This window comes from Cetorhinus maximus, chromosome 16, assembly GCF_964194155.1.
Source record: "Cetorhinus maximus chromosome 16, sCetMax3.hap1.1, whole genome shotgun sequence".
NCBI lineage: Eukaryota > Metazoa > Chordata > Chondrichthyes > Lamniformes > Cetorhinidae > Cetorhinus > Cetorhinus maximus.
In genome coordinates, this window is record NC_135894.1 from 69,921,690 (window position 1) to 69,938,419 (window position 16,730).

Genomic DNA, 16,730 nt, shown 5'->3' on the forward strand with positions numbered 1-16,730 from the left:
TTTAGCTTGTGCTTTCAACCTGACCCAGATATCAGAACAAATGTAAACATTCTGAGCAGCACGCGGGGAACAAGTCTCACCAAGTTGTGTAGCTCAGAAATAGAAGTCCAAAATGAATCAAATCAACAAGGACAAAAATTCCCCAAAAAAGGTTACAAGTCGTGATGTATATTTTTCTCTGATACGGACATGGTTCTATGTTTACGCTTTTATACTCTGGCCTCATTTTCCAACGACCTTTTTATGAATCTGTAAAACCCCTGCCTCTAATATACTGTGTTAGGCTGCACCACTTATTTAACATTGGCCATAGCCTGACAGGTCGTGCCTACGGGTCATTTCAATTTGCTGATGTTATCTTCATTGCAGCGCATTTCCTTCACTCGCCAGAAAGCTGACTGGTTTCCGTTCAATGGCTTCCTTCCAGCAAAAAAAAACAACCGACCTTCTCAGGTCAGAAATGAAAAGAGGAAGTGCTCGAAATTATAGTGAAATACCATTTAAAGAATTGGAAACTTTAAGAAGAAATTCTGACATCAAACGTTATACAGTAGTTTATTTATCTGTTTAAAATGTCTAGAATATAAATGGCCAATGGAAGGAAGACCTCATATCAAATTGACTCCAAAACACTAATGTAAATATTTCATACTAATATATATAAACAAGTGTTAAAAAGCTATGTATTGCTAACTACAGCGGTTTATACATATCGCTGATATTCTCAGGGAAGGTCGAAAACATTTTAAAACTATTTTTTTTCTTCCGAAACGTCAAAAAAAACGACGCAAATTTTTGATTTTATTTACTTAATAGTTGGCATTAATCACCGAGTGTGCTGTAACTGTTGGGAGAAACTTTGGCCAAATGCACAAATCGGGGCCACTTTTTCTCGCTCTGCTGCCAAGAGGAACGCCTCGCAAAGAATCTGACATGCACACGCTGTTCAGAGGAGCCCAGCAGCTGTGTATCTGCTCGAGGAAGGGTTCTCTAACTTCATCATTACTGGTTAATTCATTGTGTGGACGACCGACTGAAATTAAAGCGCTGGGTCACATCATAAACACAATGTAATTTTTGCAGATTTGGGAATCTGAACAGAGCCAAGCTGTTTGGAGTTTCACTCTGATACTGCACCCTTAAGACCCCCCTTCGTGTCTAATGGTAGACTTTGCTGGGTCCAGATCAGCCTCTGACCACAGAGTTGTGTCATCGGGATGTATGAAGCTGTGAGAGTGGCTAGCATGTGTGTTAATTCCACAGCATGACATTGTGATCTGAGAAGAGAGAACAAGACAACTATCTCTCTCGGAACAGTTACAAACAGAGACAACTTGTTTAAAAGGACTCCTGGGGAAAATGGAGGTAAGGTGAATTTGGCAGCAGTGTTGCAGATCGCCTCCCTCGAGATCTGTGTCACTTTCCATTGCCTGCGGGCTCTGTCTACACGCTGCTTTTTCAATTTCTTGTCAACTCCATTTGGCTTAGCCCTGTCAACATTTGTGCTCGTGTTAAAAGGGCAGGGCGTTTGTGGCCACTTTATTCAAACTGCAAATCGTTATTTTATTTTTAAACTGCCCTATGTGCAAATGAAAGGCTAGATCATAGTTTACAGTAGAGGATTGCTTCTGTTAAATGGAGCGAAGTAATGAATTCACAGTGGTAAACGTGATACGTTCAGTGCAACTTCGGTGAATCTTAGAATCGAGTGAGAAGTTAAGAATCACAAATCCGCGGTCTTCAATGTGACACTTTGCAATTTTCTTCGTCTCTCTTTGAATTGAACCCGACAATTAAAATACATAATAACATTTATGAGCTTCCATTCCTCGCTATGGAGTGTGATCAGTACACATGTGTTAAACGGTTCTTCAGACCTGCCAGGTGGAAGCCCTATCATTGTAATCAAAAATATATTGAAATGGCTTGAAATACAAATAAGTCGATAGAAAAAAATTAATAACAGAAAGTAAATAGAAAATAAATTTACATAAAATGTCTATGAAGGAAGATCACTGACAGTACTTTCTTTTTGTTTCTATAGAAATGAGAATGATATATTTTGCTGTTAAAATTGAGATCCCGGGCTTATTGTGCCTTAGTATCTAACTTATTTCTCACGCAGTATGTCGCCACACATCAAAGTTGTGTCTCACCCTGTGTATGTGACCTCTGTTAAATATAAGCTCTCATTCTGCACCTATCCTTAATGCTGGATATCCTTGTACACACTTTCCCTTTTAGTGATAAGGGTGAGATATGTCTTAAATTTCTGGATGGAGGAAGAGATTCATAAAAAAATCAGGTATTGGTGATACCATCCATTGGATAATTCAACCCATTATATCAACATCATTGTGCTGCTGGTATGCGACTATAGAAAAATGTTGGAAAAGCGGAATTGCAGAAAGTGTGGGTATATTTTTAACATAAGTGTTGCTGTTTTTGGTAAAAGCAACAGTTGAGCTGGTGTTTGTTTTCAGTTCTTTCACATGATGTGGGTGTCACTGGCTGGGCCAGCATTTATTGCCCATCCCTAGTTGCCCTTGAGAAGGCAGTGGTGAGCCGCCTTCTTCAACCACTGCAGGCCATGTAGTTTGGGTACACCCATAGTGCTATTAAGAAGGGCGTTCCTAAACTATACAGATTAGGACTATCTGAGATTCATTCTTTGGCCTTTGCTGAGTTTGCTAATCTTGGCAGGGTCAGCAGATGGTTGTTCTGGGTGGGGAGATTAATACAAGCCAGGGTTATCCATTCCTGATCTTTGGTTAATGACTCCTGCTGGAAAATAAGTGTATGCAGACACTGGGTAATAAGGTTGGACATGTCAGGAACACTATACATTGATGAACAGCTTGGTAGCATTGGTTAGATGTGCATGTGAAGAATAGCCACTTGGGAGAGCTGCTGCTGCCTGCAGAACTGTAATTTTTTATTCGTTCACAGGATGTGAGTGCCACTGGCTAGGCCAGCATTTATTGCCCATCTGTAATTGCCCTTGAGGAGGTGGTGGTGAGCTGCCTTCTTGAACTGCTGCAGTCATGTGGTGTAGGTACAAACACAGTGCTGTTAGGAAGGGAGTTCCAGGATTTTGACCCAGCGACAGTGAAGAATGGCGATATATTTCCAAGTCAGGATGGTGAGTGACTTGGAGGGAAACTTGCAGGCGGTGGTGTTCCCACGCATCTGCTGCCCTTGTCCTTCTAGGTGATAGAGATCGTGGATTTGGAAGGTGCTGTTGAAGGAATGCAGCTTGTTGCTGTCATCATAAAACATAGGACAAATTGCTGTTCTAATGCACATTTTTTTTCCTTTAATAATTTACAGTTTTCAGACATCTGCAACAGTAAAAGCATACAGAAGGCAGTCTCGTCAGGATGCATAACATTTTAGGAAAATGTTAGTTCTTTAAAATTTACCAGGGTGGAGTACTAAACATTTGGGCAGTGATGAAGGAAGCCTTTGTATAAAAATATACACACACTTCATTCATTATCAAAATCTAAAAAAATGTTTCTCAGAAAAATCAGGAGATGCTATGCAAAAGTCGTTCACATGAAGATTATTTAATTTTATTACACAAGTCTCGAACCATAGCAAATATGAGCTTACACACAGAACACGTGGGAATACAACATGCCTCCAGTAATAATGATTTGGTTATTTTCTCACAGCTTCAGCACTATTCTGTACATAATTGATCAAAGTAAATCTATAAATATAGCTAATAATAATTCCATCTGCAGCCACTCAAGGGGAAGGTAAGGAGGGTAAGGGAAAATAAGAAGAGCATTCCCTCTTACTCTTACTTGGGGTGGCAACAGCAGAAGTTCATTTGTGATTTCTTTTAGAGCGTGGCTGCTTTTAATAAGGTGTGCGAGAGAGCTCTAAGTTATGGAGACCAGCTGCTCCCTTGATAACTGATTTATCACATTATTATTGAATCACAGTGAATTAATGTTTGAGGGAGCTACATTTGTGTTATTACATATTAGTAATGACAGAGAAGTGAATTCCTGACTCCTGTTGTCAAAATTCAACTGAGGCAATTCCTGTGTTGCCTCAATGATTATTAACGCTGTGTTCACAGAAAAAACATTTTGTCTTTTGAGCACAGAAGTACATTTAAAACATATGATTGAAAATACTGCAAATTCAGGAACATTCCATTATCTCATGCATTTATTGACTTCAGTCTTATAAAATTAAGCATTACAGAGCCGTTTTGTGATCTCTCTGCAGGTTAACAAAGCCCTTATGATGTGCAAATTTTTCTCTTGAAATGAAGCTCTCAATTTATTTTTTATTATATTTATCATATTATTTTTTAAAATGTGATTTTGAAGTACCATGGAAAACATGGTGTCGATTTTAGTCTGGGCCTGAGCCTGTCCAACTCATCACTAACAAATTTCTCATTGGGATCGCTCAACAGACATTAAGCCCATCATTTACATAGTTCAGGGACCTTACGCCTATTTCAGGCAATTGCTGTGGGGTACCTGAAAAATGCACCTGCGCAGATTGAGACAGACTATCCCACTGCTAAATTTGTATGCTTTGCTGCCATTTTATACCTGAAAAATGGGCACAACACATGCTAATTTCTAAACCCAATTGTAAACTAACTATAGAAAATCAAATGATGCTCTGCACATTAATGCATAAAAATGGATTAAAGCTCCACTGATATCACATTTAATTCTGACATGTGATCCTTATGCACCTCTTGGCGGTACCAAATTAAACTGATAGCCAGGAAATGGCAGCAAAAAAAGTAAGACTCAGACATCGACAGTCAAAGGTGCCAGACAGAATATTATGAGCAATAGAAACTAGTAATGGACATTTCATCTGTTTCTCCCGTTATGTTGATTATTGCTTACATACTAGAATGTCTTAATAGAAAATTGCAAAAAACAAAATTATTTGTGAAGGACTGTAACTGCACAAAATTGTACAGGGTGAGAACATGTGCATGGAAATTAAAAGTAACCTTCTCCTCAAACTCTGAACTAATATCATTTAGAACTGACAAAAGTAGACACCACTATTGGGGAAGGCAGTGGCATGGTGGGTGGTATTGTCACTGGACCAGTGATTCAGAGACCCAGGGTAATGCCCCAGGGGCCCAAGTTTGAATTCCATCAAAGCAGATGGTAGAATTTGAATTAAAAGTACCATTGTTGTAAAAACCCATCTGGTTCACTAATGCCCTTTAGGGAATGAAATCTGCTGTCCTTATTTGGCCTGGCCTACATGTGACTCCAGATCCACAACAATGTGGTTGACTCTTAAATGGCCTAGCAAGTCGCTCAGTTGTCTAAAAACATTACAAAGTCAATAAGGATAGACCACCTGGCATTGATCGAAACATTGGAAGAGTCAAAGGCAAACTCAGCCCTGTCAACCTTGCAAAGTCCTCCTTACTAACATCTGGGTGCTAGTGCCAAAATTGGAAGAGCTGTCTCACAGACTGGTCAAGTAACAGCCTGACATAGTCAGATAATGTCCCAGACACCACCATCACCATCCCTGGGTATCTTCTGTTCCATTGACAGGATAGGCCAGCAGAGGTGCTGGCACAGTGGTACACAGTCGGGGGGGGAGTTGCCCTGGGAGTCCTCAACATTGACTCCTGACCCCATGGAGTTTCATGGCATCAGTTCAAACATGGGCAAGGAAACCTCCTGCTGATTACCACATACAGCGCCCCCCGCTCAGCCACTAAATCAGTGCTCCTCCATATTGCACACCTCTTGGAGGAAGCACTGAAGGTGGCAAGGGTGCAGAATGTGCTCTGGGTGGGGGACTTTATAATATCCATCACCAAGAGTGACTCAGTAGTAGCACCACTACTGACCGAGCAAGCTGAGTCCTAAAGGATATAGCTGCTAAACTGTGTCTGTGGCAGGTGGTGAGGGAGCCAACAAGAAGGAAAAACATACTTGACCTCATCCTCATCAACCTGCCTGCCGCAGATGCATCTGTCCATGACAGTATTGGTAGGAGTGATCTCCACACAATCCTTGTGGAGATCATATTGTGTGGCACTACCACCATGCTAAATGGGATAGATTTCGAACAGATCTAGCAACTCAAGACTGGGCAACCATGACGCACTGTGGGCCATCAACAGTAGCGGGATTGTACTCACCCACAATCTGCAACCTCATCGCCCAGCATATGCCCCAATCTACCATTACCACCAAGCCAGGGGATCAACCCTGGCTCAATGAAGATTGCAGGAAGGCATGCCATGCAACTAAAAATGAGGTGAATCTACAACACAGGACTACTTGCATGCCAAACAGCATAAGCAGCAAGTGATAGACAGAGCTGAGCGATTCCACAACCAGCGGATCAAATCTAAGTTCTGCATTCCTGCCACATCCAGCTGTGAATGGTGGTGGACAATTAAACAACTCACAGGAGAAGGATTCTCCACAAATATCCCAATCCTCAATGATAAGGTAGCCCAGCATGCCAGTGTAAAAGGTAAGGCTGAAACATTTGTAACAATCTTCAGCCAGAAGCACCAAGTGAATGATCCATCTTGGTCTCCTCCGGAGGTCCCCACCATCACAGGTGCCAGCCTTCAGCCAATTCGATTCACTCCACATGATATCAAGAAACGGCTGCAGGAGCTGGATATTGCAAAGGCTATGGGCACTGACAACATTCCGGTAATAGTACTGGGGACTTGTGCTCCAGAAATTGCCACACTTCGAGCCAAGCTGTTTGAGTACAGCTACAACACTGGCATCTATCCGGAATGTGGAAAATTGCCCAGGTATGTCTTGTCTACAAAATGGAGGACAAATCCAACCCAACCAATCACCACCACATCAGTCGACTGTCGATCATGAGTAAAGTGATGGAAGGGGTCACCAATAGTGCTATCAAATGGCACTTGCTTAGCAATAACCTGCTTACTTATGCTCAGTTTGGGTTCCACGAGGGTCACTGAGCTCATGACCTCATTACAGCCTTGGTCCAAACATGGACAAAAGAGCTGAACTCCCGATGTGAGGTGAGAGTGACTGCCCTTGACATCAAGGCAGCATTTGACCAAGTGTGGCATCAAGGAGCCCGAGCAAAACTGGAGTCAATAGGGAATCAGGGGAAAACGTTCCACTGGTTGGAGTCATACCTAGCACAAGGGAAGATAGTTGTAGTCGTTGGAGGTCAATTATCTCATTTGCAGGACATCACTGCAGGAGTTCACAGGATAGTGTCCTAGGCCTAACATCTTCAGCTGCTTCATCAGTGACCTTCCTTCCATCATAAGATCAGAAGTGGTGATGTTTACTGATGATTGCACAATGTTCAGCATCATTCATGGCTCCTCAGATACTAAAGCAGCCCATGTCCAAATGCAGCAAAAGCAGGACAATATCCAAGCTTGCGCTGACAAGTGGCTAGTAACATTCGCACCACACAAGCGTCAGGCAATGACATTTTCAACAAGAGAAAATCTAACTGTTGCCCTTGACATTCAATGGCATTACCATCACTGAATCCCCCACTGTCAACATCCGGGAGGTTACCATTGGCCAGAAACTGAACTGGACTAGCCATATAAATACTATGGCTACAAGAGGAGGTCAGAGACTAGGAATCCTGTGGCAAGTAGCTGACTCCCCAAAGCCTGCCCACCATCTACAAGACACAAGCCAGGAGTGTGCTGGAATAGTTTCCACTTTCCTGGATGAGTGCAGCTCCCAGAACACTCAAGAAGCTTGACACCGTCCAGGACAAAGCAGCCTGCTTGATTGGCACCCCATCCATAATTATTCACACCCTCCACCAGTAATGCACAGTACCAGCAGTGTGTACCATCTACAAGGTGCACTGCAGGAATTCTCGAAGGCTCCTTCAACAGCACCTTCCAAACCCATGGCTGCTACCATCTAGGAAAGCTGACTGCGATCGGCACCAGACCGCGATTTCATGCTGGCGGGCCAATTAAGGCCTGCCCAGTGTGAAACGCGAGCGGCAGCGCTCAGCACTGCCTGTGTGGGCAAGTGGAGGAGGGTGAGTGGGGCGAGTGCAAACTTTGCGCATGCGCACAAGTGAGCACTTCATAATCTCTCTGAGGCATGGAGCTGCCTCAGGGAGATGAAGGGATATTTTTTATAAATTTTAAAATATAAATATAATGAAATGTGTCCCCTCATGTGACTCATGAGCAGGGATATGTTATTAATGAAAAATTACAGTGTTTATTTTATTTGTATTTGCTTTTGGAAACTAGTCCCGCCTGTGGATGAGGTTTCCCAAAAAATGCAAACACTGCTTGGCTTTTTTGCCTGCCCGCCAGCTGTTTGGTTGGATGGGCAGTGAAAAATTTAATTCAATTGATCACTTAATGGCCTTACGGCCCTTTTAATTGTCAGTGGGTGCGCTGCCAGCTCCAACGCACGCCTGCGAACTGAACAATCGCGTCACTGCGCGTTGATGTTGGCATGCTCGGCCGACGTCAACGCGCACCATTTCACGCTCAAACGGGTCGGGCACACGCCCGTCCACCGAGCGAAAATTTCTGCCCAGTGAGTCTGAGGAGTGCTTTAGAAACCAGCAAAGGGCTGCCAAATATTGATAAAAAGGAAAAAATAAAATATAAGAATAAACTGTCCAGGGATATAAAAACAAATTGTAAGCGTTTTTATAAGTATATAAAAAGAAGAGAATAACTAAAATAAATGTTGGTCCTTTAGGAGCAGAGGCAGGAGAAATTATCATGGGGAATGAGGATGTGGCAGAGACATTGAACAAATATTTTGTGTCTGGTTTCACAGTAAAAGGTACAAGTTATACACCAGAAATAGAGGGTAACCAATAAGCTAATATGAATAAGGAATTTAAGATAATTAATTATCAGCAGAAAAAAAAGGATTGGAGAAACTTGAGAGACTAAAATCTGACTAAGGCTGAGATAGACATATTGTTGGTGTTTTAGGAAATAAAGGGATATTTGGAACGAGCAGCAAAGTGGAGTTGAAACTCTTTCGAGTTATCAACAGTCACAGATCGCAACTCGTTCGAGTACAATCACAGTTTTTGGTTTCCGGGAGTGGAACATGAACCCACAACCCTCTGATTCAAAGGCGAGGGTGCTATGAACTGAGCCACAGTTGAAACTGAACATCAAAAATAATTATATTGAATGGCAGAGCAGGCTCGATGGGCCCATTGGTCTACTTCTGTTTCTATTTCTTATGTTTTGCATTGTTGTGGTTTGAACCATGCTGATTATTTCTCTCTAGGTAATGCAGCTCACTTGATTCTTCATGCTGTGTGAATAGAACAGATGACATATTATGAATTATAAGCACACTTACACATTTAGGTATTTTAAATGATAGAATATGTGTGTAATTTTGAGTATACTAGTTGGCCTATACCATTTTTTCAGATCCCACACATTTGAGAGGTTGACTAATACAACTGTCATTTCAAAATATATTCAGATAAAAGACTCTCTTAAAATACAAACCATACCATTATGGGATCTTGCTATTCTTCTAAATCAGTCCAATGCCCTGGCCTTGGCCACCATTCCCAGAAACCCATTGCCTCATGAAGGCTTTCTAGAAGTTGAACTTGAGAACTCTGAACCTGTTGTGCCTTTTGTGCCCTGTGCTTGGAAACATTGTCCTTGGTTTATTTTATCCCATTGATATTCTTGTCCATCCCCTCTGAAAATTCTCTTTTTGAGCTTAAAGGCCCCGGGCAAGTGAAGTCATATTTCACAAATCATGGACTATTGTTTTTTTTGGGGATGGATGTTGAGTTGATTGGATGGATGAGTAAAATGAAATAGACCAAATGACATTTATCATGCATAATTCATCTTGTCAATTTGGGATATCATCCCTTCAAAAGAAAACTGTGTAGCCTGTTTCACATGATGTTCCTGGTTCCCTCTATGTGTGCCGAGCACCTGTTCTAATATTCATCCACTAATCGTACAGTCTTACAATGCGGAGCGAGACCATTTGGACCATCGTGCCTGTGCTGGCTCTTTGACCTTTTCCCATAGCGCTGCAAAATTAAGCTTTCTAAGCTGAATGGTTACAGCAGAGAAGGAAGTTATTCTATGATTTATCTAATTCCCTGTTGAAAGTTACTATTGAATCTGCTTCCACCACCCTTTCAGCCAATGCACACTAGATCACAATGATTGACTGCATTATAAAATGAATTTCTTCTCATCTCCCACTAGTTATTTTCCCAATGTTCTTACATCTGTGCTCCCTGTTTACTGCCCAAAGAATTATGCATGAAATTTGCCTTTAAACATAACAGTGGAAGGAATGTGAGGGCTATTTAACACACAGCGAGTAAAACTTTTCTTGCATTATTTTTTTAACAAATACTATTTAACTTCTTTTCCATATCTGTCCTTTGCTGTTAATTTACAGCATGATTCCATTTTAACCTGGATTTTCCAGCTCTGCATAATGTTCAAACCACATACATTTTGTCATCTTGGCATGGCGTTAGTCTCTGGAGAATGTTTGTGAGCTGCCTTGCCCTACCCAGATTGTTTCACCACAATAATATCACACTCCTGCTCCAGTTATGAAATAGGCTTTTTGGATTTGCTGCTGATTGATGTGCACTCCATGGTTGAATGAATTAAATTTTCATAATTTACACTGGTTAAAGACCTTGTTAGCTAATTGAGAAGAGTGAAATTGTGATTGGTTGGTTTTCTATCATTATACAAATGGAAGCAAACTGCATGAAATTGCTTCAATTGGCATTTTGGCTGCTGATCTTTAAAATTTACAATAAAGATGTTGCTAAAAAAAAAGAGAAAAAAGATGCTACAGATGACTTGAATCAACTGTGAGATGTGATTCCTGTCAGCTGATCAGTGACTGATGGCACTCAGTGATTAGTCTATAACTGAAACATCCTGCTCTTCAATTACAAGCATGCTGCATCTACTAAATCATAAGCCTCTCAGGGGAAACAAACATTGATGTGAGTTTCAGACAGATAAAAATTAACTTGTGCTATTTTAGATGTAGTAGCTAGGGAAGCTATTGCAGTTTAAGAGGTTTGAAATCTTAATACCATGGGATTTTTATCCTTTGGGAATTGGCAACTGATTTCTCATGTTGCTGTGCTCCTAAATTGTCACACCATCCTGTTGCATCAACTAAAGATGAAGTTGTATAGTCTTTAGAATGTTTGTTCCTTTGGTGCATAGACATTTTTCTACATGTTAAAAAAATAAGGAATTAAGCAATAAGAAAACTATTTATTTTCTAAACAGGTGCGGTTTTCCTGTTTGGGAAACAGCTTTCTATTTATTTATTTTAAAAAATGAAATTCCTTTCAAGCTCAACCTATTGCTCATGAATGTGGTCTGCACTGTTCTACTGATTCTTCTTCCTCTTGAACAACCGTTCTCAGGAAAATGTGATCTTTGTGTGACCTAATGAGTGGTCATTAAAGAGACCACTGAAACCATCATCACAAGGTTATAATTGTTAAAAATGCTCCCTTGAAAACTGAAGGGGATTACTGGCTCCTAAACATTTCAATCTTCCTCCCGATGGCTTCCCATTCCCTCTTGGGAGAGTTATCAGAGCCCAGTTTGCACCAGCCAATTCCTAGGCATCTGGCAGCTCCTAGTAAATTGCGTGTTTGTTTACTCCAAGCAATTGGTTAATTTCATGGGAGATCTCAGACAACACTGAAATTGTAGTTAGCTACAAATTTCTGTTTAGTTTTGGGGATAAAGTAAACTGTAGCATACAATTTACTATGATGAGCTGAATGGCCTCTTATTGCTTTTGTCTATATAGGGAAGGGGTAAGCCATCCAATAACTTGCCTCTAACTTTCACACTTATACTCAAGATTGTGTTGGATGAAGGGTGAAGCTGCTAAAGTTTTCCTGTGTGCCCCACACAGTAACTTTTAAGATGCCTCAAGCTGCATCCAATATTTGTTTAAAAAAGCAAACACAGCCCATCACTTATTAAACATTCATGCATTCATCTTGCCTTCAATCCAATCAAAAGAACTGCATTAATCTGTGTAATGTGGTAAATGTAGCTTTCCTGCTCCTGCCCCTCTTCTGAAAGAGAGGGTGACTTGAAGTTGTAAGGGTTTGTTTTGTGAAACAAGCTCACATGCTCAAATAAATGAATTTGAATTTTCAGTGTGTGAATATTGAACATCCTTATCACCATTCTTGAATTGAGCTATGTTACTATATTTGCCACATTGGTGCACACAATCCTCATTGTAAGAAAGCATACTTAACAGTTAAAGCTGAGGATTTTGTGGAAACAACATTCAGCGGATGTATTGCCAGATAAAGGAAATTGCACCAAGGGAGGGAGCTTTGAAGAGATAGGTGACTTGGGTGTGCCAACCAGCTATCTCAAGATGAAGTATTTTTGTAAATGCATTGTTATGTGAAGCTGAGCAAGGGAGAAATGAGGCTTAGGTTGAGTAAAGGAGCTATTACTGAGTGGTACAGCTTGGTGCAAAATAATTTGTAGGTGAAGTCAGTAAGAAGGACAGCGGAAGTGAAGATAACAACTGTTCTCAGCTTTGTTAAACTCAGCATTTTTTTCCAGCATTGGTGGCTCTATATATTGGGCTGCCTATCTTCATTTTGAAAGGAAGTGGTGTCATATGCTGCTTTTATTGTATGATTAATATTTAAATAGTAAGCTATCATGATATAGTTCCAATTAATACTTTAAGTTTTTTTGACACTTCAATCTGATATACTGTGGTGTTAGTATAACAATGAAATTATGTAACTAATTAATCATCCTTTATTAAAATAATTGTTCAGATATATAAAAACAAAAATTAGGAAAGTTGAACCAGTTGGGCTTATTGTTTATAATTGTTCCTTTTTAGGTCATGCACTGTTTGTCCCATTCTTTCAGCTAAAGGAAGAATGTAGGCTGCAGGAGTCTACCACTCCACGACTTATAGACAGGAGGTTTACTTTTGCAGGACATGGTTAATCCTAATTGTTTTTTCTCCATGCTCTGAAACGGAGTGGTCTGCTGCTCAGCAATACATCAGATCTTTGTCACTTAAGAATTAACACATGGGATTTGAAATTGGATTCTTTAGTGTCACTTGAGGACCAAAATGGTGTCCGATGTATATGCTTCTGCCATGAATTGCGGTGGATACCATACTGGCACTGACACTTTGCTGCTCAGCACTCCAGAGGATGTCCTCTTATAACCTCACATGACTGAAAACATGCTATACCCACAAACTGGCCACACCCCAAATCAAATTAATCACCAAGGCAAATTTCCACTAATTGCATCCGTTTCGAGGAGGATCTTAAAATTAAGCTGAGTTTTAAAGGTGCAAGGATACTAATAGATGTGTTTTTACAAGCTGTTAAATATGTTTTAATTTTGATAAGTAATCACTTAAGGGACTAAAAGCTCATTGATAAAAAATTGGTACCGAGGTTACATGATTTCATTTAGAAGGTGGTGTTTCTAAGGCAAAGTGTAAAAGCTCTCCTATTTTTAAATGGCAATGTAGGAACTGGCAATTTGTTAAAGGGAGATTGGATATATGGCAGAGAAATGTTGAAGCTGACACCAATGTGATATAGTTCTGTGTATTTTTTTCAAGTAATTTTCAATTGTTTATAATAGTTATTCAGAGTAGTGGACAGACACTGACTTAAAATATTTTCTGTGATTAAACCAGTTTTTGGATATATTGATCAAACTACACCAGGTTACATCTCTTAAATACATAAAAGCCAGAATTTTCACGTTGGCGTGCAGGGGCAGGCTGGACACGCCGACGCATAAAATGACGCGCAGTGACGTCGGGTGTGCATCTCGACATCACCATGCATCATTCAGGTCTTTCGCTCGGTGGGTGTGCCCCGGAGGTGGCTGCGTGCCCGCCAAACTGTCAAAGGCCTGTTACGGCCATTAATGAACCAATTAAAGTAATTCTCCATGCTGCCCGTCCAACCTTAAGGTTGGCGGTCAGGTGAAGAGCCCAAGCAGCCTTTGTGTTTTTCAGGAAACCTCATCCACAGGTGGGATGAGGTTTCCTGAAGGTTTTATTAAATAAATAGTTTTTTTTCACAATTCATAAACATGTCCCAGCTCATGTGACACTGTCACATGAGGCGACATGTCTAAATAATTTTTATCTCTCTCTTAATTTCAAACTTTCAATATGAACTTAATCCCCCTGAGGCAGCTCCATGCCTCAGGGAGATTTCTGCACTCTTTCGCGCATATGCGCGAAAGAGCGCAGGCCCCTCCTCCCCCTGCCCGCACAGGTAGCGCTGAGCGTTACCGGGCACGTGTCGTGCTGGGCAGGCCTTAATTGGCCCGCCCACGCAAAATGGTGGTGCACAGCTGATCGCAGGCAGCAATCGGCTCCACGCCCCACCGGCCCGCCTGACAGGCAGAAAATTCTGCCCAAAGGAATACTTTTTAAAGTAGAAGATCTATTATGCTGTTTCATGGCAGTGAAAATCTTGGAAAAATGCAAATGAGTTTACGCAGAAACATGAGCAAAAAAACTTCTGAAAGTCAGTGCAATTTGTACCCAGATTGACAACTGCGCCCAAAGCAGAAATTTGCCCAGTGTTTATAGTGGTGATTAAACTATTTGCATTCTCACTGTACCAAATAACCTTATGATACTCTTCTATCGTGCACATGTTTGAAGTTGCACTTTACAGTTGGTATCACAACACTAATCTTGAGCATTGGAGATCTCTGGCTTGATGGTGTGTCTTGTTTATCAATCACTATAAAATCAAAAATTCAATGCTATTTGATATAAATTATTATTGTAGAAGATGTACATCCTGTTAACACAAAATTATACATTAGTCTATTAATTGATGTGCTTTGTTAGAATCTCAATCAACAAGGAGCAGTTAGTTGGAGTTAAAAGAGAGCTTGACGATCTGTTGCTGACTGTTAGTAGTCTATTCCAGGACTTGGCTTTCCCTTTATATTTTTCTCTCCATGTCTTTCACCTCCATGTAGCCTCGTTCAGCTGGAAGTGTGGGAGAGTTTTCTGCAAAACATGTGTGGTGTCAGCTTCAACATTACTGTACATCCGATCTCCCTTTAACAAATTGCCAGTTCCTACATTACTAGTGAAAAATAGAGAGGCTTTATTCTTTCCCATAGAATCACCTCGTCCTAGATGAAAGCATGTAACATAGGTACTGTCATTTTTTTCTTGATGTGGTTTCAGTCACTTAAGTGATTACTTAACATCAAAAAATTAAAGCTGCATTACAAGCATATAGATCATTTGTGAGAAATTGGACTATAAGAATAAAGAAATCTTACAATTCTACAGAGCATTGGTGAGGCCACACCTGGAGTGTGCAGTTTTGTTCTCCTTATTTAAGGAAGGGTATTCTTGCCCAAGAGTGAGTGCAACAAAGGTTCATTAGACTAGTTCGTAAGATGAGGTAATTGTCCTATAACTGACTTAGACTTGGTTGCTCCGGTTCTGTGCGGGATAATGGGCAGCAAGACTCCGCCACCAGCCCCAGTCATCGCAATTTCTTTCACTCCAGCCCAGGTGGTTCCGTTCTTGAAGGTTCTCCTTAAATGTACCTCACCTGGTTTTCTTTGGCCGGCCCCATCTTCTTTCTCAACCTGGTGGTGTGCATTCTACTGGTGGGGCAAACGTCCGAGAGGCAAAATACGTGTCCAACCAGTCTCATTTGTCTCTGTCATAATGTCAGGCAGGCGCTTCTGACCAGTTCTGTGCAGCGCTTCTTCATTAGTGACAAAAACAAAAATAAAAATACCTGGAAAAACTCAGCAGGTCTGACAGCATCTGCGGAGAGGAACACAGTTAACATTTCGAGTCCGAATGACTCTTCAACAGAACTCTTCATTAGTGATGTCGTCTCTCCATGTGATGCCCAGGGTCTTAAGTAGGCAACACTGGTGAAAGGCGTCCAACTTGCGTGACACCTTTGCTATACTCTTCCATGTCTCACTGGCTTAGGTTACAGCAAGACTCTGCCACCAGCCCCAGTCCATCGCAATTTATTTCACTCCAGCCCAGGTGGTTCCATACTTGAAGGTTCTCTTTAAATGGACGTGTAGAGTTGCAGCTTCATGGCCATGTTGATGGTGTTGGATGCCCAGACCATATAGCTCTGCTGGAAGATTGGTCCTATTTTGACAATTCCTGTGGGGGCATTAATCTCTTCATTGCCCTCCCTGGAGATGTTGCTTCCTAGGTAGGAGAAGTAGTCAATGTCCTCGATGTCCGTTGCCCCGATGGTGATGGGAGGACCTTGTTGCCATTCAGCCATCACTGTCTTGGTCTTCTCACCAGCTGATGCATAGACCAACCTTGGCGCCATTACTCTCAAGATTGGTGGTCATCAATTGGAGCGCACATGATTATTTGGCCAGCAAAGCAATGTCGTTTACAGATCCAGGCTCATCAACAGGTGATGTTACCACAGGATCCCAAAATCTGCACCCATCATCACCTTTCTCATGATGAAATCAATAACCAAGAGAAAAGGGAATGGGGAGAGTGTGAAGCATTGCTTCTCCTATTGTACTCCTATGATGATGTTGGTCAGTGGGAAATCTTCAAAAGAGGGATTAAAGGGAATGCAGAAGTCACCATCAGGCAGAGGAGAGGAACCAACAATAACAATGGATCACTGTTCCAATGTGGAAGTTGATTGATGAA

General features: G+C 41.2%; 1 protein-coding gene across 1 annotated transcript in view; it reads left to right on the top strand.

Annotated features, from left to right (window-relative positions):
• Positions 1-924: 924 nt before the first annotated feature.
• Positions 925-16,730, top strand: part of LOC144691675 (capZ-interacting protein) — a 61,477-nt gene continuing 45,671 nt past the window's right edge. Inside the window, exon 1 of the mRNA XM_078560003.1 lies at positions 925-1,365. Within this exon, the coding sequence (XP_078416129.1) occupies positions 1,360-1,365 (6 nt within the window). The 5' untranslated portion in view covers positions 925-1,359. The remainder of the gene's footprint in view (positions 1,366-16,730) is intronic.